This window comes from Populus alba, chromosome 7, assembly GCF_005239225.2.
Source record: "Populus alba chromosome 7, ASM523922v2, whole genome shotgun sequence".
Classification (NCBI taxonomy): domain Eukaryota; kingdom Viridiplantae; phylum Streptophyta; class Magnoliopsida; order Malpighiales; family Salicaceae; genus Populus; species Populus alba.
In genome coordinates, this window is record NC_133290.1 from 331086 (window position 1) to 354571 (window position 23486).

General features: G+C 37.8%; 2 protein-coding genes, 2 long non-coding RNA genes and 2 pseudogenes across 4 annotated transcripts; 3 read left to right on the forward strand and 3 right to left on the reverse strand.

The window, feature by feature from the left end:
- Positions 1-58: 58 nt before the first annotated feature.
- Positions 59-3697, reverse strand: LOC118032133 (uncharacterized). Its single transcript, XR_012170367.1, has 2 exons — positions 3145-3697; positions 59-989 (listed from the first exon to the last, which is right to left on the reverse strand). It is a non-coding gene; the product is annotated as an uncharacterized lncRNA (long non-coding RNA).
- Positions 997-3016, forward strand: LOC140955797 (uncharacterized). The gene is made up of 3 exons (XR_012170366.1): positions 997-1257; positions 2179-2260; positions 2851-3016. It is a non-coding gene; the product is annotated as an uncharacterized lncRNA (long non-coding RNA).
- Positions 3698-5631: 1934 nt separating the features above from the next.
- Positions 5632-8138, forward strand: LOC118032089 (rust resistance kinase Lr10-like; annotated as a pseudogene).
- Positions 8139-9083: 945 nt separating this feature from the next.
- On the reverse strand, positions 9084-13112 carry LOC118032083 (uncharacterized). The gene is made up of 4 exons (XM_073410642.1): positions 12259-13112; positions 11938-11964; positions 11813-11842; positions 9084-9193 (listed from the first exon to the last, which is right to left on the reverse strand). Exons 1-4 carry the CDS (start codon positions 13067-13069, stop codon positions 9186-9188), a joined length of 876 nt encoding a protein of 291 aa, XP_073266743.1. The 5' UTR covers positions 13070-13112; the 3' UTR covers positions 9084-9185.
- On the reverse strand, positions 10573-11403 carry LOC118032132 (rust resistance kinase Lr10-like; annotated as a pseudogene).
- A 993-nt stretch (positions 13113-14105) lies between the features above and the next one.
- Positions 14106-16452, forward strand: LOC118032082 (rust resistance kinase Lr10). Its single transcript, XM_035036681.2, has 3 exons — positions 14106-14877; positions 15043-15069; positions 15157-16452. The coding sequence occupies exons 1-3, from the start codon at positions 14226-14228 to the stop codon at positions 16269-16271; spliced, it is 1794 nt and encodes a 597-aa protein (XP_034892572.1). The 5' UTR covers positions 14106-14225; the 3' UTR covers positions 16272-16452.
- The last annotated feature ends 7034 nt before the right edge of the window (positions 16453-23486 follow it).

Sequence of the window (23486 nt, forward strand, 5' to 3'; positions counted from 1 at the left end):
AATATCCATCAAATGCAGATTTGATGTAAAAATTTCATCTGATAAAAACACGGATCAGTTCAAACCAAACAAGCCAACTAGGACTCTCTTAGCTAGTTACACAACCAGGAAATAAGGTGGATGATTACGGTTTATCATAATGGTAAAAACTATCAAAGAACTAATATCATTCATGGGACAAGCCTTCCCATGCATATGAGCAGAGTATTTCATAGCAGATCACTTAATTCTATGCATTTTCAATCAAGCTGACTGATTCTGTAGAATAATCAGACATGGAAGATGACTCTCCACCAGTGTTCATTGGCTTCTCATCTAGATTTAGAACTGGTCTCGGAGGCAGTTGCAGGCTTTCCATGTCTCCTTCAAGCATCTCCATAACTTCGTTCATTGCGGGCCGATTCAGAGGATTCATTTGTATACACCACAACCCTACAATAATCATCTTCTTGGCTATCTTTTTTTCTTCTTCCGTGCCACCATCTCCAATCTCTATAGCCTTCTCATTAGAGACTTCGTCATGAACCCAATCTGGCCAGTAAATCTCGCTGCACCTTTCAGCCAACGGATTCATTTTTTTTCTTTTGCCTGCCATTTCCAACAGCAACATTCCAAAGCTATAAACATCAGCTTTGTATGAGACGCGCCCGATATTTCTGGTAGAACAGTTCTGGCGCCATGTAACCTATCGTTCCCCCCGGTGCAGTGAGAGATTTAAGACTCTCATTTGCTGGGCACAACCTAGCAAGCCCAAAGTCAGAAACTTTCGGAGCGAAGTTTTCATCGAGTAGAATGTTGTGAGGCTTGATGTCAAAATGTAGGATCTGCATCTCACAACCTCGATGTAGATATTGGATGCCATGAGCCACTCCAAGGGAAATCTCAAGCAGTTTTTCCCAGCTTAAGGAGACAGATCTTTCTTGAGAAAAAATGAAATTATTGAGAGATCCATTAGGCATGAAATCATATACAAGAGCGCGCTTTGATCCCTCATGTAATGTTTTGAAATTTATAAGATAGGATATTACAACAAAGCCCTTGGAGGCTTAAAGAGAGGGTATAAATGATTGAAGGGTAGTGTGGTAATTGACCAATAGTTGATAAATATAAATAGGAAGTAAAAAAAGAAAAAAGAAAAGGGAAAGTGATATGAAATTAGAGAGCAGAACCGTGAGAGAGAAGAGAGAAAGAAGAAGAAGAGAAAAGAAGGGAAAATAAGGGAAAAAGGAAGAGATTTGGAGGAAATAAGTGAAAAAGGTAAGATTTAGGTTGTTTAATATGTATAATATGTTAATTCAACTTTAATTTCAGTTTTGATGAATGTTAGGGTTTTGAGAATTTGTGTTTTGGGTTTAATTGATGAATTAAATTGAAGGTTAGGGGTTGATTGTTGTGTTTAATTGATGATTTAGTTGATTATGGAAGATTGTGATGATTTTGAGTTATGGTTTTGTTTGAATTGTAAATTTGTGTTAGAAATCAGGGGATAACAGTAGGTGATCTGTTGAAATTCTGGGTTTGAGGTTGAAGATGACGAAAATTCAATTTGGTCCCTCAATTTCCGAAAATTACAGTTTAGTCCCCGAACTTTGGAAAATTACAAATTGGTCCCTGGAGCATATTCCGAGATTCAGAACAGAATAACATATATGAATTATGGACATAATTACTGTATAGATAAGATAATTTAAACACTTTCAATTTAGTCCTCCAATTTGACAAAAAGTACGATTTGACCCTAAAAATTTAGTAAAATTCCAGAATGATCCCTGAAGCATAATGATACATCCTGGACAGAATTGAGGATTAATTAAGGTCAGAATTTCAGTATATTCATGGATTTATGACAAATTTCAGTTTGGTCCTCCATTTGATAAAAGTTACAATTTGGCCCTAAAAATATGGAAAAATTCCAGATTAGTCCCTAGCTGTAATATTAGCTTTTGCAGATTAGTTTGATGAATAATTAAGGGTTATTTAGTGAATTATTACCAATTTTATTAGTTGTTGTTATTATGGATTAGATTTCGGGAAAACCGTTAGATTTTGGGTTTTTGAGAAAATTACCTAGTTAGGTCAAAAACCATATAGGGTTACGGTATACACCCTTAGTTAAGTTTATTAAATAGGTTAAATGTTCTTTCGAGTCATTCTTGAATATGTCTCCTTTGTATTCAGATAATCCTGATATTCTACCGACGGGACGTCAGTAGGATTTTCTTCAGTGTCTGCTTTTGGCTTCTGTTTGCTTTTGAGTCAGGTGAGTGGATAATTTTCCATATGCATGAGAAATAGTATAAATATTTGATTTGTTAATATGAATTGGATCATGCTTCTTGATAATATATATTGATTATTATCCTTGTTATGATAAAGCATGATCAATTATTGAATCTGAATTCTTGATATGAACCAGTATGTATTTTGAAGTGAATTCTGAATTGATAGCTCCTCATTTGATTGATGTCATGAGTTGAGCTTTGAGATATGAATATGTTTGTTTGATTATGATTATGAACCTATGGTATGTCAGTCAGAATACCCATGCTAACAGGGTAGTGTTAGTCTTTGTGCACATCGTATCTGAACCCTAGTTGGTCGGGGGAGACACCAACCTGTGTGGACTGATCATCCAACAGTACGGAGCCTCATGCTCATTGCATTTTGATTTTCTGACGAGTTCTACCATATGATATTTTTGTTATGGCCTATTTGATAAACCTTCGTATAAGAACTAAAGCCATACTTGTATATATATTTCTCATTGCTATATTACCTCGTGTGTGTATATTGAACGTTATCTACTCACTGAGTTGTTGAACTCACCCTCTCATTATTTATTCTTTTCAGGCTTATAGCTTGATAGCGGGTTACTTTTGTTGAACCTTCCGAACCTGCTTTTGGTTGTAATTTGTATCTTTCTTTTTATGTCAAGTTAGTGCTCCAAAACTATGAAATTATATTAACTCTTGTATTAAGACAATTGAATTATGTTATGAAGTTAATTTATTGTTAATGCTGTGTTAAACTCTGATTGAGTTGTTCAAAAGATTGTATGTAAGTTTGGGTTCGCATAGGTTTGGAACCTTGGAGGGGAACCTTGCCTATGTGCCGGTCATGGATCCGGGATTCGGGTCGTGACACCTCAGCACAAAAACCAACTAGTTGAACTACATTGGTGTGGCGAATCCTTCCAATGGTAGCGACTTCATTGATAAAATCTTGTCCATTAGCCTTGGATTTGCCCAGCAATTTTATCGCTGCAGAATGTCCACTGCGAAGCTTTCCCTTGTACACGCAACCAAAACCTCCTTTGCCCAACTCTTCCTTGAAACCTCCGGTCATCTTCTTAATCTCGGAATAAGAATACCTTACTACTAGCATAAGATTGTTATGAGTCTGTAGGAACTCCTCAACTGTGTCATATGCTGATAGATGTCTTCGTCACCATTTATAGATCAAGAATGCAATCACAAACGGACTCCCAAAGATAAATTTTGGCCCCTGAAATAGTGCTGTGTGTGAAATTTGAGGGGGGAAATCAAAGACGGAAATCATTATTATTTCTTATTGATTATAAGATAAACACACAACATGAGTAAGGTTTGGTGTTAGCATTTTTTTCGCCTAGTTGAAAAATCATATAAAATCTAGACCATCATGATTTGTAGAAAAGCATACTCTTAACCAAAAGGAATGTCTCCGACATTAGGCTACCCCCCAACCCCAAGAACTTGGCATAAGAAGACATTTAGAAATTATCATTTTGTATCTGCTAATAAAAAATGATCCAATATCATAACTTCAAAAAAAAAAAAAAATCAATAAGGGAAGTTCTTACCAATGAACACGGATACATACAGCAGCACGGCTGCAGAGAAGGTAAACAAATTAGAGATATTATTAAGAATTAAGCATGAAGAAGTGGGGAGATAGAATCCTCACTTGCGGTTCTCCAGAACCAAGAAGATGCGTCTGTACCAAGAGATCAGTTACAAAGATTAGATTTGTGATTTGAGAAAATATATAACGGAGGTTATTACAAGATGAAAGAACTTGGGAAGAAACAAATGAATGACTTAGCAAAATTATCCTGGTTTTACCTTTTGAATTCAAATCTTGAGGTTAATATCGAGAAGATGTTATTAAATTTTTCTGAATGTATTAAAGAAGCGAAACTTAGTTTTGTTTGACTACGTTTTCTGGAAATTGGTATAAAAATATCATTTATCGTGGAATAAAAGAAAACCACGAATTATTATGACAAATGATATGACCATCTGCAGCCTATGATAGCTTGATTGAACTGACCGTACGATACTCAGCACTACAACATGCTTCAGAAATGGGGGAATCATGCGAAGAGAAGTTGAAGATAGAAAAACGAACAGTTTGTTACTCAATATTGCCCACCTGTGCAGCGTGTCTGGTTCGAATCATAGATGTAGCAAATACCTGCACAGCTTCCACACATGCTATTGTGCCATGAAAGCTCCAACCCATATGCGAGCTGACTGTGAATTTCCTTATAGGACATGCTCTTGTAATCCTTGACTGGCAACAACGTCATCCTCTCTAAGCTGCACAGTTCCATCAGATCCGAAGCCTTCATCCCACCAACGTTCACATAAGGACGCCTCAAGAGTGAAACATTGGAAGATTTTTCTCCATTAAGGCAAGTACGAGTGTCTACGTACAGAGGAGAATCCACTGGATTTGCACAGTTTATAAAAATCATCATCTGCGATAACGGGAGAGGCTTGTATTTGGGAAACCACTCCCACCCTGTCTTTTTGTATTGAAACCATGTATATGGAAATCTCATATAATCTAAGCCTGTAAATGTTAAAGTAAAAATATTATATGCCCTTCTGGAATTGCCTAGGCTATCAAATGCTAAAGAAAAATCAGGAAGCGAAGAGCAATCATTTTCTTTAACACCAGGATCCACCACTCGGATTGTCAAGTTGTTGTAGTTGATTGCCTGCACGTAGTATTTTCGTGAGTCTAAATACAATACTGTGGAGTTATTTTTCTCGCAGTGGAGGGTATAGAGAGGGTTTCCACAGTTTAATGGATGACTACTGTTTAGGCTAAAGGGGTAGCTAATAGTATGATAGCCACATGAAGAAGGGGCACAGAGATTGGTATCCTTGCAGTTGCTGGTTTGGAAGACTAGCAGCAGGGGGAGTAGTAAGGCAAAACATGGATGGAGAAAGAGGAACCTAGACATGGATGGAGAAAGAGTATGTAGTGCATAAACAATTCTTCTAGTCTTGAGAAGACAGCAGATAAAGTCAGTGAAACATAGAGGCGACTTTTAATATCAGCATAATAAAATTACAGCCAACTACCAAGTCATCGCATGATTTAATGTTCAAAGGTCACAATAATATCACATTATAATTAATGTTCAAAGGTCACAATAATAAAGAAAAGATTAATGGTTGATTGTAAAATTGAACAAGAACAAAAAATCCACGAACGCTCAAAGCCACAACCTTCTCAAAACCACAAGCGTCTCAAAACCAAGTCCAATTAATTAAGCTTCTCCACTCTACAACAAGAGAACTTTCAGTGACCAGACTGTCATAAAAACGAAGTATCAGATTTACCCTTGCTGCTCCCACTGAGTTTACTACTGTTTCAGCAATATATCAGTGTTATTAGGCCAATCTTGTATCACCATAGGAGGCAATGATGAAAGGTTCATCAAAAAAGGCTATATGCCTGTTCTGTTTCATGTTCATTGCAGAACTTGGAGCAAACCTTAATTGCACAGGATCTTGTGGGAACCGTGGCCTTCACATCCGATTTCCATTCTGGATAAAGGATAGGCAGCCAGAACAGTGTGGCTATCCTGGTTTTGATCTGTCTTGCAATGAGATGGGCGATATAGTGCTCTTGCTGCCAACTGCAGTGAAGCTCTACATAGATAAGATTGACTACGAAAATCAAGTTATTTATGCAAGTGATCCCCAAGGTTGCCTTCTAAGCCAGCACTCAAACTTCAATTCCTCTGTGTTTCACTTACAGTTTAAGATGTCTAAAGTCGATTTTTCCATCTTCAATTGTTCTTCAAATAATGCAAGATCCCCGAACTGGTTGGTCCCTTGTTTAAGTACTCTCCACTATGACGTTCTTGCCGTTGATTCAGAACAATCTATTGATGACAACGAGTTATTACTATCTTGTACCAAGATGTACGACCTACCTGTTCCACAAGATATTCGTCTGTCGTGGTCCAATCCCAATTGTGGATCTTGTGAAGCAACAGGAAAACTATGTGGATTGAGGGAAAATAGCAGCACTGAGCTTGAAACTGAATGCTATGGCTTGCCCAGACCAGAAAAAGGTATCTTTAGCTTTAAGTCTTCTTTTCAATGTTCTGTGTTCATGGCATCTTGATTTTCTATGATTCCTTGCTTCACTAAGTCTACATCTCTAGTTTGATTAAGGTATTGCAAGTGTCCTTGAACACCTAGTCCGATCTACTAGTGAGTTGACTGACATGTGGTTTCCCTGTGCATTTAGCGTTCTTGATTCTACAAATAGAGGATATTATCATGACTTTAGAAACTTTCAGAAAATTAGAACTTAACAGGGGTTCTTATCTTCTACAGGTGCACGGAAAAAAGCGACTGACTTTAGGTTAGTTGTTTCTCAAATTTACTCCAACTCTTTTGCTTCCAAAAAAACAAGATCAGTTACTTAACTCAAAAGGCTTATTTATATATGCAGGTGTAACCACAGGATCCACCCTTTTCGGGGTTTTGGTGATTGCAGTCTACCAAATCTATAGCTTCAGAAAATCAGAAGAAGAATATCAGGCCAAGGTTGAAAGGTTTTTGGATGATTACAGAGCTATGAACCCCACAAGATACTCCCATGCTGATCTCAAAAAGATGACAAATCAATTCAGGGATGAATTGGGGCAAGGAGCTTATGGAACTGTGTTCAAAGGAAAGCTAACCAGTGAGATTCCGGTGGCTGTTAAGGTTCTAAGCAATTCATCCGAAAAAGGAGAGGAATTCGTCAACGAGATGGAAACAATGGCTAGGATTCACCATGTCAATGTAGTCCGCTTGATTGGCTTCTGTGCTGATGGATTTAGACGAGCTCTCGTTTACGAGTACTTGCCAAACGATTCGCTGCAGAAGTTCATATCTTCAGCAAACGCCAAGAATGTTTTCCTTGGCTGGGAAAGGCTGCATCATATTGCCCTCGGATCGTAGCCAAAGGGATTGAATATCTTCACCAGGGTTGTGACCAAACAATCCTCCACTTTGATATCAAACCCCATAATATCCTGCTGGACAATGACTTCAATCCCAAGATTGCAGATTTCGGTCTGGCTAAGTTGTGTTCCAAGTATAAAAGTGCTATTTCCATGACAAGAGTTAGGGGAACCGTCGGCTACATAGCACCTGAAGTGTTCTCAAGAAACTTTGGGAATGTCTCCTACAAGGCAGACGTGTACAGTTTTGGAATGTTGGTGTTAGAAATGGTTGGTGGAAGGAAAAATGTTGATGAAACAGCAGAAAATGGTGATCAAGTATACTTCCCAGAATGGATTTATAATCTCTTAGAAGAAGGAGAAGACCTGCGGTTGAACATCAAGGAAGAAGGGGATGCTGAAATTGCGAAGAAGCTAGCCATTGTGGGACTGTGGTGCATCCAGTGGAACCCAGTGGACCGCCCTTCCATGAAAATTGTTGTCCAGATGCTGGAAGGTGAAGGAGACAGGTTAAGTACACCTCCTAATCCTCTTAGCTCCACAGCTCCGAAGAGAAAGACTGCAAGTATAGCAGGGCGACGTCTACATCAAGAATTGGCAGCCATCTCAGAAACAGAGTAATCATGTATTTTGTGGTCGTCATTGCATTCAAGGATGTGATCTATGAGCTTCTTGCGGTGGATTCCGAGTAATTCGTGGCTTTTTAAGGGCTCTTATAGAGCAACATTAGTATTTTGAGATAGTCTCTCAAATTCTACACTTTGTCTATGATTACGAAGTCTGAGGATTGAGCTTGCTCAAACCTTTGACCACAAAAAAAAAAATCACCAATAATTAAGTAGTGGATACAGTGAAAGTTGTTAGTAATTTTATTTAATTTTGGAGGCATTTATTATGTGTATCCCTTAGTTAATAACTAGGTTGTCAATAAGTTGTGCGAGACATCATTATTTTAGCTTGGTTGGTGGTCAACTTAATACCCAACCAATTTGAATGAGTATAAAAATAAAAAAAGTCTTCAATTCAATCCGTGATTTATCAAAACTCAATTTACATTTTGTGACTAAATAAGCATTTAGTAACACTTTAGAGGTTAATTTGAGGTTTCCCTATAATTAATCAGCATCTGGCTTTTCAGGGGACTTGAATAACTTGTCGTCTTCAAGAATATTTAGATATGAAAAGAAAGGAAAGTTAAGTGTCAATTTATAAGCCCTTTGAGTTTTTAGAAAGAGTAGGGGCAATGACATATCGGCTTGCTTTGCCACCTAATCTATCTTCCATAGTTTTTGTGGTTGTTTGGTATTGTAGTTATGGGTGAGGTTCACCCACAACTATAATTTTTTCCGTTTGGTAACATTCCCACCACAATTTTTCAATGGTGGATCCCACCATTAACTGTGGTGCAACCACAGGTATCAAGAAGCAGCTCTCGGCTGCTTCTTGTAATGGGAAAATGGATGAACAGATGCTCCACTGTTCATCCATTTTCTTTTAACAGTGGAGCATGGCTTCACTATTCATCCATTTTCTTCTATGAATAGTAAAATTGATTCGGTCGGACCGGTCCGGTTTAAAGCTAAAAATGTATTGAACTGAGTTCCATCCAAGAAAATAATTTTTTTTTTATTTTTAATTGTGTTTTATTCAAAAACCTTGTCACGAACCAAATCCCGGATCCATGACCGACACATAGACAAGGTTCCCCTCCAAGGTTCCATACCTATGCGAACCCAAACTTACATACAATCTATCCTTTAAACAACTCAATCAGAGTTCAACACATCATTTAACAACAAACTAAAACTTTATAACATAATTTAATTGTCTAATACAAGAGTTAATATATTTCATAGTTTTTGGAGCACTAACTTGACATAAAAGGAAGGTACAAATCACAACTAAAAAGCAGGTTCGGAAGGTTCAACAAAAGTAACCTGCTATCAAGCTATAAGCCTGAAAAGAATAATAATGAGAGGGTGAGTTCAAACAACTCAGTGAGTAGATAATAATTCAATATACACACACGACAGGTAATAACAATGATATGATATGCATTTCTTTGTGATTCTATAAATATTTATTATGCCTCGATATAAGACTTGTCAGTAACTTCATGCTAATAAAGAGTAATTAGCCTATATGCACATAGTATTCTATATATCTAGGTGGTAAGAGAGACCTCAACATGTAGCGACTTATCCTCCTACAGTAATCACCTTTGGGTTTCATCTGGTCACCTTTGGATGTTATCTAGTCATCTTCGGGTGTTATTTGATATCTAACATGTACTCCACTACTTTATGATAATATGCTTAATATGTATATGTATATTCATTTGATTCTATAATTTTGGAATGATATAATATTCTGAAGATTATAAAATACTTTGTAATTTTTTTTAAATAACTTGTTCTTTTGATATGTCCGTTCTGAGACTTAGCGTAAGTAAAGTGTCTTGTTGACATTGCTTCTATGTTACCGGTCATGGACTCAAGATTCTGACGTTGGCTATGCAAATGTCCATTAATCAAATTCTTGAGAGATTGGGCATTTTAATATAAAACTTGAATTGAAGCCTACCTTTTTGAAATCACAGATTAAAACGAACAAAATCAAGAAGAATAATGCATCAGCAATATGCAGACACAATTTGATGTAAAAATTTCATCCGATAAGAACACAGAATCAGTTCAAGTCAACCAGGACTCTCTTATTGAAGCTGAAGCTTGAAGTACCGAACCTAACCGCCCTATCATGCCCTGAGGCTTTCTCATCGCTGCCTATAGATCTGAGTCAATAAGCAATCTCAACTCACGGGACAAGCTTCCCATGCACATGAGCAGAGTATTTCATAGCAGGAGCATTTAATTAGATGCATTTTCAACCATGCTTGACTTGATTCCGAATGAATAATCATTGGTGACATGGAAGATGACTTCTCCACCAGTTGTTCCATTGGCTTCTCATCTAGATTTTTTAGAAAAACAGGTTCTTTCGGAGGCTTATTGAGTTGCAGTTTTGCTTTCCAATATCTCCTTTCAAGCTACAACACATCTCCACCGCGCAAACTTATATTATTTACGTTCATTGCAAGTGTTTCTTCTCAGGCCGACACATATTCATTCATGGTATATCTATTTGGTATACCACCACAACTTTACACTCTTTGAACCTATACATTCTATCTTTCACTTTTCTATATTTCTGCTTCTTCATTCTCCTGTCCACAAACTTATCCTTTGTTATTATTACAATAATCAGTCTTCTTCTTGTCCTCAACCCTGCTATCTTTTTTTGACCAAGAGCTCTTGCGCGTGCTACCAAGTGTCTCTTCAATTTCCTATCAGCCCGAGAGCCTGTAGAACACGAAGCTCATTAGAGACTTGGTCATGAAACCCAATCTGCCAGTAAATCTGGCTTGGAATTCCTGCCAATGCATTTATACTTTTCAGATTCTTCCTTCTGCCTGCCATTTCCAACAGCAAAACATTGTTCCCCAAAGCTATAAATATCAGCTTTGTATGAGACATACGCGCCGATGTTCTTGTAGGAACAGGTTCTGGCGCCATGTTATCCTATCGTTCCCCCGCTGCAGTTGAGAGATTTAAGACTCTCATTTGTTGGACACAATCCTAGCAAGTCCAAAATCAGCAAACTTTTGGAGTGAAATGTTCATCGAGAAGAATGTTGTGAGGCTTGATGTCAAAATGTAGGATCTGCATCTCACAACCTCGATGTAGATATTCGATGCCATGAGCTACTCCAAGGGAAATCTCAAGCAGTTTTTCCCAACTTAAGGAGACAGATCTTTCTTGAGAAAAAATGAAATTATTGAGAGATCCATTGGGCATGAAATCATATACAAGAGCGCGCTTTGATCCCTCAGCACAAAAACCAACTAGTTGAACTACATTGGTGTGGTGAATCCTTCCAATGGTAGCGACTTCATTGATGAAATCTTGTCCATTAGCCTTGGATTTGCCCAGCAATTTTATCGCTGCAGAATGTCCACTGCGAAGCTTTCCCTTATACACGCAACCAAAACCTCCTTTGCCCAACTCTTCCTTGAAACCTCCGGTCATCTTCTTAATCTCTGAATAAGAATACCTCACGACTGGCATAAGATTGTTATGAGTATGTAGGAATTCCTCAAACTGTATCATTGCTGATTAGATGCTCTTCGTCGCCATTTATAGATCAAGAATGCAATCACAAACGGACTCCCAAAGATAAATTTTGCCCCCTGAAGTAGTTCTGTGTGTGAAATTTGAGGGGGGAAATCAAGACGGAAATCATTATTATTTCTTATTAATTATCAGATAAATACACAACATGGGTTAGGTTTGGTGTTAGAATTTTTTCGCCTAGTTGAAAAATCATATAAAATCTAGACCATCATGATTTGTAGAAAGGGTTCGATCAAGTTTCATACGAACATACTCAGTAACCTAAAGGTCTGTCTCAGGCATTAGGCCTCCTAATAACCAATATCATTTTCTATCTGCTAATAAAATACGATCAAAAATCATAAACTAAAAAAATATATAAATAATCAATAAAGGAAGTTCTTACCAATTAATGCCAATACACACAGGAGGACGTCTGCACAGAAGGTTAACAAATTTAGAGATATTTTAGAAAGAACTGTTTGGAATTATGGAATCAAGCATGAAAAAATTGGGAGATAGAATCCTCACCTCTGGTTATCACAAGCCAAGAATATTCTGTTGGACCAAGTGATCAGTTACAAAAATTAGATTTGTGATTTGATCAAATAATACAAGATGAAGAGAATTAAGAAGCAGAAGATGCATGGCATAAAAAAATTAGATTGGAAGCAATCATCTGTTATCTATATGATATCACCAACTGCAGCCTGCGATAGCTAGATTGAATTGACTGTGAGATCCTCAAGACTACAATAGGCTACTGAAAACACAGTTGCCAGAAATGGGGAATTCATGCCAAAAGAATTTGAAAATAGAAAAATGAACTGTTAGTTACTCAATATTGCCCACCTTTGCATTTTCCATGGTACGAATCATCGATGTAGCAAATACCTACACAGCTTCCACACATGCTATTGTGCCATGAAAGCTCAAACCCATATGCCAGCTGACTGTGAATTTCCTTAAAGGACATGTTCTTGTAATCCTTGTCTGGCAACAACGTCATCCTCTCTAAGCTGCACAGTTCCATCAGATCCGAAGCCTTCATCCCACCAACATTCACATAAGAACGCATCAAGAGTGAAACATTGGAAGATTTTTCTCCATTAAGGCAAGTACCAGTTTCTACGTACAGAGGAGAATCCACTGGATTTGCACAGTTTATAAAAATCATCATCTGCGATAACGGGAGCGGCTTGTATTTGGGAAACCATTTCGGCCCTGTCCTTTTGTATTGAAACCATGTATATGGATATATGATAAAATCTAAGCTTGTATTTGTTGAAGTAAAAATAGTATATTCCCCTCTGGAATTACCTAATCTTGCATATGTTAAAGAAAAATCAGGAAGCGAAGAGCAATCATTTTCTTCAACACCAGGATCCACCACTCGGATTGTCAAGTTGTTGTAGTTGATTGCCTGCACGTAGTATTTTCGTGAGTCTAAATACAAAACTGTGGAGGTGTTTTTCTCGCAATGGAGGGTATAGAAAGGGTTTCCACAGTTAGATGGATCACTGTTTAGTGTAAAGAGGTAGCTAATAGTATGATTGCCACAAGAAGAAGGGGCACAGAGATTGGTATCCTTGCAGTTGCTGGTTTGGAAGACTAGCAGGGAGAGTAGTAAGCCAAGGTAGCAAGCAAGGAGGAGCCTAGCCATGGGTGGAGAAAGAGTGTGTAGTCCATGAACAATCCATCAAGTCTTTAAAGACAACAGTTAGAGCAGTATTATTAAATAATAATATAAATTATATTTTACAACTTAACAGCTTAAATTTATTTAATAGAGAAAGAGAAACATAAATTAATGAAGTTAAAATCTAAAGGCCAGTTTTTCAAGGTGCGAGTTTCGTCAGCATGTTAAGATTACCAAATCATCCTTTGGAAATGCCAAAGTCACAATAATGAAGTAAAGACAACGTGATAACCTTCTTGGCGATAACTTGTGAAAAAAGTCGAAGACCAACCCAAGTCTACGCTTCCCTCCTCTTTCCCTTCGAAAGTGGAAAGAAAGTGAGGGTGCAATAATACTTTGACTGACATCGAATGCAAGACTTTAGTAAAATGGAGACAAACAATGTACCACCTCCACTATATGCTTAGTGGGAACAACTCATCTCCCACTTAGCACAAGTTGGAGGCGTAAATGGTGGCAAACATCCTGCCTGCTCGTAGTATTTTCGTGAGTCTAAATACAATACTTTGGAGTTATTTTTCTCGCAGTGGAGGGTATAGTTAAAGGGGTAGCTAATATTATGATTTCCACAGTTAGATGGATCACTGTTTAGTTTGATTGCCACATGAAGAAGGGGCACAGAGAGCGGTATCCTCGCAGCTGCAGGTTTGGAGGGCTAGCAGAGGGAGCAGTAAGGCAAGGTAGAAAGCAAAGAGGAGCCTAGACATGGGTGGAGAAAGAGTGTGTAGTCCATAAACAATCCATCAAGTCTTTAAAGACAACAGTTAGAGCTGTAATATAAACCACAAATCCATCAACTCTCTACACCACCAGCGTCAACATATATGTCCAAGCTCTGCTTCCTTCCTCTTTCCCTTCGAAAGTGGAAAGAAAGTGAGGGTTCAATAATCCTTACTGACACGGAACTACTACTACATTGAACGCAAGAGAGGTCAATTCTGAATGCTTAATCTAGGCAAGTAAAACGAAGGTATCAGAGTTACCCTTGAGCACTTTTAGTTGATCAACCTGTCATAGAAAGAAGGTATCAGAGTTACCCTTGCTGCTCCCATCTGAGTTTACTATTGTTTCTGCAATAACTAGACACTGTTAGGTCGAAACTCTATCACCATAGGAGGCAATGATGAAAGGTTCATCAAAAAAGGCTATATGCCTGTTCTATTTCATGTTCATTGCAGAACTTGGAGCAAGCCTTAATTGCGCAGGATCTTGTGGGAACCGTGGCCTTCACATCCGATTTCCATTCTGGATAAAGGATAGGCAGCCAGAACAGTGTGGCTATCCTGGTTTTGATCTGTCTTGCAATGATAAGGGCGATATAGTGCTCGAGCTGCAAGATGCAGTGAAGCTCTACATAGATAAGATTGACTACAAAAATCAAGTTATTTATGCAAGTGATCCCCAAGGTTGCCTTCTAAGCCAACACTCAAACTTCTATTCGTCCGGGTTTCACATACAGTTTAAGATGTCCAAGGTCAATTTTACCATCTTCAATTGCTCTTTAAATAACGCAATATCTCGGCCTAGGATCGCTTGTCTCAGCACTCTCCACTATGACGTTCTTGCCGTTGATTCAGAGCAATCTATTGATGACAATGAGCTATTATCTTGTACCAAGATGTACGACCTACCTGTTCAACGTGATATCCGCCTGTCTTGGTCCAATCCCAAATGCGGATATTGTGAAGAAACTGGAAAACTATGTAGATTGAGGATAAATAGCAGCTCTGAGCTTGAAACTGAATGCTATGGCTTGCCCAGACAAAAAAAAGGTATCTTTAGATTCAAGTCTTCTTTTTCACTGTTCTGTGTTTATGGCACCTTGATTTTCTAGGATTTCTTGCTTTATTAAGTTCTTGTTTCTACAAATTCATGTTATTATAGTGACTTCAGAAACTTCCTGAAAATGAGAACCTAACAAGTAACATCTTCTACAGGTGCACGGAAAAGGAATCTGACTATAGGTTAGTTGTTCTCAAATTTACTCCAACTCTTTGCTTCCAAAAAACAAGATCAGTTACTTAACACAAAAGGCTTATTTATATATGCAGGTGTAACCACAGGATCCATCCTTTTCGGGGTTTCGGTGATTGCAGTCTACCAAATCTATAGCTTCAGAAAATCAGAAGAAGAATATCAGGGCAAGGTTGAAAGGTTTCTGGATGATTACAGAGCTATGAACCCCACAAGATACTCCCATGCTGATCTCAAAAAGATGACAAATCAATTCAGGGATGAATTGGGGCAAGGAGCTTATGGAACTGTGTTCAAAGGAAAGCTAACCAGTGAGATTCCGGTGGCTGTTAAGGTTCTAAGCAATTCATCAGAAAAAGGAGAGGAATTCGTCAACGAGATGGGAACAATGGCTAGGATTCACCATGTCAATGTAGTCCGCTTGATTGGCTTCTGTGCTGATGGATTCAGACGAGCTCTCGTTTACGAGTACTTGCCAAACGATTCGCTGCAGAAGTTCATATCTTCAGCAAACGCCAAGAATGTTTTCCTTGGCTGGGAAAGGCTGCATCATATTGCCCTCGGAGTAGCCAAAGGGATTGAATATCTTCACCAGGGTTGTGACCAAACAATCCTCCACTTTGATATCAAACCGCATAATATCCTGCTGGACAATGACTTCAATCCCAAGATTGCAGATTTCGGTCTGGCTAAGTTGTGTTCCAAGTATAAAAGTGTTATTTCCATGACAAGAGTTAGGGGAACCGTCGGCTACATAGCACCTGAAGTGTTCTCAAGAAACTTTGGGAATGTCTCCTACAAGTCAGACGTGTACAGTTTCGGAATGTTGGTGTTGGAAATGGTTGGTGGAAGGAAAAATGTTGATGATACAGCAGAAAATGGTCATCAAGTATACTTCCCAGAATGGATTTATAATCTCTTAGAAGAAGGAGAAGACCTGCGGTTCCAAATCGAGGAAGAAGGGGATGCTAAAATTGCGAAGAAGCTAGCCATTGTGGGACTGTGGTGCATCCAGTGGAACCCAGTGGACCGTCCTTCCATGAAAACTGTTGTCCAGATGCTGGAAGGTGAAGGAGACAGGTTAAGTACACCTCCTAATCCTCTTAGCTCCACAGCTCCGAAGAGAACGAATACAGGTATGCTAAGGAGGCATCTTCATCAAGAGCTGGCAGCCATCTCAGAAACAGAGTAATCATATATTTTGAGGTCATCATTGCTTTCAAGGCTGTGATCTATGAGCTGCTGCCTACAGTGGATTCCGAGTAATTCGCGGCTTATTACACAAATAAAAGATTAACATGTATTTGATTGAAAATATGGGGATGAAACTGTATTTGCTTGCAAGATTAGTTCTTAAATTGTATTTCTCAAACTTTATGATGATCCTATTTTAGGACTCTTAGTTGGTGTCCGGGTTTGTGTTGCCACGTTTCTGATAAATTTTAATTTTTTTTTGTTTTAAATTAATTATTTTTTTACATCATTTTGATATATTGATATTAAAAATAATTTTTTAAAAATAAAAATATTATTTTAAAATATTTTTTAAATAAAAAAATATTTTTAAAAACAAGTTTTGAGATTCCAAAACACGTCTTTTGATGTAGTTTCAGGTACTTCTTCCTTAGTATCCATTACTATTATTTATTCAGTTGATGCTACAAAACTAATACTTTATGGTCAAATAGCTAAAAACTCAAGTAGCATTAGTGCCCTTTCTCTTCTCAAGAGGTCTCCTTGTGCTAAAAAAAATTAAAGAAAAATTGATAGGAAATACTAACAAACTGGGAAATAGAAAGGATCGAGTAAAGATATATTTAAAATGTTAGGGACTCAATTGCTAAACTTAGTACTACTTTAGAGGTTAATGTGAGTTCCCTCTATAACTAAAATCTTGTAACCCAGAAAACGGGATTCCCACGTCTTGTTATTTTTCATCTAACAAAAAAACTGAAGAAACAGGAGTTCTTCTTAAGAAATATTCCGTATAACATGGAAAATTAAAGCTTCCATGATAAATTGGTGGCTCCTCCTCGCTTCAAACTCCAAGAACCTCAGCTTACACTTATCATTGGTGACCATTCCAGACGATGAATTCGCCTATGACATAGATTAAAAAAAAATGAAGCTATAATTCAAGACAGCTTATAATTAATCGTCACTAATGAATGATCAAGAAGAAAAGGAAAAACTTGTAATCATTAATTCCAACACTTGATGAATCTTGAATTTGATTAAGCGATAAAAAGCTTTTTAGTGAAAACCTAAAATCAACAACAAACCAAAAAAAGTCAAATATAATCATGATGGAAATATAAAAAAAATCATCTGGCCATTGATCATGTTCTCGGAACCCTTCAACTGAACCAACCTCTCCCCAAACTAAATACCCAATTTCCACAATCTATTCCCATAAGCCTGGATGTGATTGGCAGTCGCCTTGTAACCTTCAATTTCCACAACCAATGATGTCTCCTTTGTTTCTGCCTGTTTCATACCTCCTCTCCTCTTTCTCACATCGATTTGTTTTAGAATAGAAGGAGAAGAACTGGCGATCGCCAAGAGCACCATCTTCACCCTCCTTTTCTTCTACCTTCCCTGTGATTCTTCTCTTGCTTCTTCGTCTGGAGAGTGAGTGTGTAAAAATAAATTATATAATTTGTTTATTTATTAGTGTTTATAATTTTTAGTTTATTTGATTATATAATTTTTTTTAAAAAAAGTAAAGAAAAAGGATACTAAAATCAAACATGAAAGGTGTCTCTGTGATCTTCATGCTCCTTCTGCTTATCTTTGCTGTGACTGCTGGTAATTCTTCAATCCCAATTTCTTTGTTGACCAGTTTCTTGCAACGTAGGAATGATCGTTTCAGGAATATGGAATATATATATATATATACATATATATTGTTGTTTCCTTAATTAGCTATTTATTATGGATTAATCTAACTTTGTTTTGAATTACATTGTGTCCGCAGGAAACAAGCACACGAAGCAGTTAAATATAATATGATATAACAGCGTATTTAGAATATATTCCTGCACACGCTAGTCTGTCTTATTGGCAGATATATGTATATGATCTGATACGATCCTTCTTCCCTTTCCTATCATGATCTGATACGATCCTTCTTCCCTTTTCTGTCATGATTCTTATTCCTTTTATGAGTTGATTCCAGCATTATTCTTAGGAGACATATCAGGGATGTAGCTAGAAATCTTCTTGTAATCAATGCACGTTGTGTATATATATGTGATGGAATGTAATACAGAGGTAATACAATATAATACAATCTTTCTTGTTATTCTTTCCGTGTCTTCTTTTCTTCATGATATCAGAGCTGGTTTATATCAACCAGTCTCATATAACAATTGTTTAGATGGCTTCTCGTGGATTGGAGAATATTGAAGGTTCTATTGCTCCCTCGTCATTCAACCAACACTTGTATTCTGATTTGAATATTCCTGATATGAATTCAAATCAACGTCTGTGTTCTGTTCAATTGAATGAGTTCAATTATCTCCCTTGGTCAAGGGCTGTGTCGTTAGCGCTTGGTGGAAGATCAAAAATCGAATTTATTGACAAAAGTATTGCTGCTCCTGATGTCAACTCTCTGCAGTACAAATCATGGTTTGCTAGTGATCAGATGGTTCAATCATGGCTGCTCAACATTATGGAACCACACATTGCTGAAATCTTCAGCTATTCTGAATCTGCTGCAGATTTATGGGATGCAGTCAAAGAAATGTATGGAAATCAGAATAATGTTGCCCGTGTGTTTCAGCTCAAGAAAGATATTTCATGCTTGCACCAGGAAGGAAAATCATTTGTCCAATACCTTGGGAATATGAAAAACATGTGGAATGAATTGGCAATCTATCGACCTCACACCATAGATGCTGCAACCTTACTGAAACGAGCTGAAGAAGATAAAATCTTCCAACTATTGGCTAATTTATCTCATGACTATGAAGATCTTCGTAGCCGTATTCTCATGAACTCTGAATTACCATCCTTTGCAAATGTGTGTGCGACTATTCAACGGGAGGAAACTAGAAGAAAAGTTATGAACTTGAGCAGCAAATCAGATTTCTCTGAAGCCCGAGCCTTTGTATCCCATCAGAGACGTTATGAAGAGAAAGGGTACAAGAGTAGAAGATCTGATTTGAAATGTAACCATTGCAACAATCTTGGACACTCGGTTGAACGATGTTGGGATCTTCATCCTGAACTAAACCAAAGTTTCCAAGAGACAGCAAGGGAGGACATAAGCCTTTTCAACCATCAAGGTATAAAGCCAACTCTGCGAACTCTGTGACCAACCAATCTGCAAATGGATTATCAACATTTACTTCTAGTCCAGTCGACATCATCAACGAATTTGCATCCTATCTTCATGCAAAGCAGGGTGCAAAACAGAATGGAGGTGATCTAGAGGAGAACAAAGATTCATCAGCACTGATTGGTCAATTTGCAGGATTTCTAGCTGCAAATAAAAATGTCTCAGCTCTGGATTTACCAGGTATTTTGAATGCCTTTTCTTCTGCTCTTATTGTAAGTAATGTGCATGATTTTTGGATCATAGATTCAGGTGCCACTGATCACATAACCAACAAATATAATCAATTGCTTGACTTTATCAATTTTTCTCCACCATCTCAAATATCCGTTGCCAATGGTAAATATGCACCAGTTTTTGGGGAAGGGAAGATTAAATTACTCTCTCAAACAATTGCATCTCCAGTCTTGTATGTTCCCTCCTTCCCGTTTAAACTACTCTCTGTTGGAAGAATTACAACATCACTAAATTGTCGTGTTGTTTTCTCTCCTTACAATGTTGTATTTCAGGATCTAGTCACCAGGAAGACGATTGGTGAAGGATTCTTCTTTCAAGGTCTCTATTACTTTTCTAAGGATTTTTGCATACCCAAGAGTTTTCAAGTCACTGGTTGTTTAGCTTCAGAACCACAGTTATGGCATCAACGTTTGGCACATCCCTCAGAGCCTATTTTGGCAAAACTGTTTCCAAATTTGAACAGCAAATCAATAAACTGTGATGTTTGCCCTTTATCAAAATCTACTCGTTTACCATTTCCTTCTTCCACATCGTATTCAGTTAAACCGTTTGATTTAGTTCATTCCGATGTTTGGGGTCCTGTCATTGAGTCTTTTGATGGTTATAAATACTTTGTTACATTTGTTGATGATTTCTCTCGATTTACTTGGCTATACTTGTTAAAAGCAAAAAGTGAAGTTGCCACTGCATTTCAAGATTTCCACCATTTGGTTCGTACTCAATTCTCATCTCAAATTAAAATTCTCCGATCAGATAATGGCTCTGAATATATGTCTAATATCATGATACAATACTTGAGCATGCATGGCATTATTCACCAAACTAGCTGTGTTCATACTCCACAACAAAACGGGATAGCAGAGCGAAAGAACCGAGACTTACTAGAGAAAACGAGATCACTGATGTTTCAAATGCATGTGCCCAAAATATTTTGGTCTCAAGGAGTACTCACAGCTGCCTACCTTATAAACAGATTGCCTAGTAAAAATCTAATGTTTAATTCTCCAGCTGAGTCATTGACAGGGAAGAAGCCATCTCTATCACATCTTAAAGTCTTTGGATGCTCTTGTTATGTGCACATTCCATCTTCTCAGCGTGACAAACTGGATCACAGAGCAATCAAATGTATGTTCTTGGGCTATTCTCCAACACAGAAGGGATATAAGTGCTACAATCACACTACTCATAAACTTGTTGTTACCAGGGATGTTCGGTTTGATGAACACACATCTTATTTCTCTTCCAGTGAGAACTTCAATCAGGAGGAGTCTTCATCAGCCTTATTTCCATTGCCAACTCCAGTAGTTGAGGCCTATTGTCCAGAACAATCTCACTGTAATGCAGGAATGGACATCCATACTGATCCTATTTCAGTAGCAACAGAGGGGGCTGATCTGCAAGTTGAACATCAGGAGCACCTTCATCCCTCCTCCAGGCGTAATCCTATTCGTAACCGTAAACCATCATCCAGGCTTCATGATTATGTGACGTATACAGTGAAGCATCCTGTCACCAATGCTCTAGCTTATCATAGATTGTCTTCATCTTTTGGAGCTTATCTCAGTACAATCACCAAAGCAACAGAACCATGTAGTTTTAATGAAGCCTGTCATCAAACCGTTTGGCAGAAGGCTATGCACAAGGAGCTTCAAGCTTTGGATGCCAATCACACTTGGAGTATTGTATCACTTCCAAAGAATAAAAAGGCTGTTGGAAGCCGCTGGGTATACAAGATCAAATTCAAGACAGATGGTTCCATTGAAAGACATAAAGCCAGATTAGTCGCTCAAGGCTTCACTCAAACATATGGCATAGACTACAAGGAAACTTTTGCACCAGTTGCAAAAATGAACACCATTCGCACTCTGCTCTCAGTTGCTATAAATTATGGCTGGTTTTTATCTCAAATGGATGTCAAGAATGCCTTTTTACACGGCGACCTCCAAGAAGAAGTGTATATGAAGTTACCACCCGGCCATCCTCAGAGTAATGATCCAAAGCTGGTCTGCAAATTGCATAAATCTATTTATGGCTTGAAACAATCTCCCCGTGCTTGGTATGCTAAGTTGAGCACTGTACTTATTGACCTTGGGTTTACCAGAAGCAATGCTGACCACTCACTATTTGTTCGTATCAAGGCTAATGAAAGGTTGGTGGTTCTAATTTATGTTGATGACCTTATTGTTACCGGTAATAATCATGCAGCTATTGCCACTCTTAAGAGCATTCTTCATCAGCGATTTGCTATTAAGGATCTTGGCGTTCTTAAATATTTTCTTGGCATAGAGATGGCTACTTCTCATAAAGGATTGTTTTTGAATCAACGCAAATATGTGTTGGACTTGTTGCATGAAGCTGACATGCTTGACTGCAAGCCTGCAAAGACACCTCTGGATAGCAAACTTCAGCTGACTTTGGATGGGGACCCTTTTGATCAACCTCAGCTTTATCAGAAATTGGTGGGCAAGCTTATCTATCTTACCATCACCCGGCCTGATCTGAGTCATTCGGTTAGTATTGTCAGTCAATTCATGCACTCACCTACTATAGCTCATATGATGATCGTCAAACGAATTCTTCGATATCTCAAGGGCACTATTGGACGTGGAATTCTTATGCAAAACCATGGTCACACACAGATACTTGGTTACACTGACGCAGATTGGGCAGGAAATACTCTTGATCGCAAATCTACTACGGGGTATTGTATCTTTGTTGGAGGAAATCTAGTGTCATGGAAAAGTAAGAAACAATCAGTCGTTGCCCGTTCCAGCGCTGAAGCCGAATATCGCGCCATGGCTTCCACTGCATCTGAACTTATATGGCTGAAAGCATTGTTAACTGATTTAGGTGTTTTTCACCCTCAACCTATGTCCCTTTGCTGTGATAATCAAGCTGCAATGCATATTGCTTCCAATCCAGTATTTCATGAACGAACCAAACATATTGAAGTTGATTGCCATTATATTAGGGAGCAGGTTCAGTCACAGCTGATTGTTACTCAATATACTAGGAGCGAGGATCAACTTGCAGACTTATTCACCAAAGCCTTGTCCTCTGCCCGTTTTCAATTGCTACTTTCCAAGCTGGGATCAATCAATCTTCTTGATCCAGCTTGAGGGGGAATATTGGCAGATATATGTATATGATCTGATACAATCCTTCTTCCCTTTCCTATCATGATCTGATACGATCCTTCTTCCCTTTTCTGTCATGATTCTTATTCCTTTTATGAGTTGATTCCAGCATTATTCTTAGGAGACATAGCAGGGATGTAGCTAGAAATCTTCTTGTAATCAATGCACGTTGTGTATATATATGTGATGGAATGTAATACAGAGGTAATACAATATAATACAATCTTTCTTGTTATTCTTTCCGTGTCTTCTTTTCTTCATGTCTATATATATCTTCTAAATCATAAGTGATTCCAGATGTTCATGTAATAGAAGGAAAAGTCCCTTGCTTAAGCCACAAGACTAGATAGGGCTCAAAAAAGCATCCCAAGCTGGTGCAATTTATGCCACCAAGCAAGCTACCAAGGCACATCAGGCTTTTTATAGACTGTTCAACTTGTTTAAATCGAGTGTTTGAGAATGTAGTTATTGTTGTTTTTTAAAGTGTTTTTTACTTAAAAAAACATGCAAATAATATTTTTTTATTTTTTAAAAATCTACCAAGGCACATTAGGCTTTTTATAGACTGTTCAACTTGTTTAAATCGGGTATTTGAGAGTGTGGTTACTGTTGTTTTTTAAAGTGCTTTTCACTTAGAAAAACATGTCAATAATATTTTTTTTATTTTTTAAAAATCATTTTTGAGATTAGCACA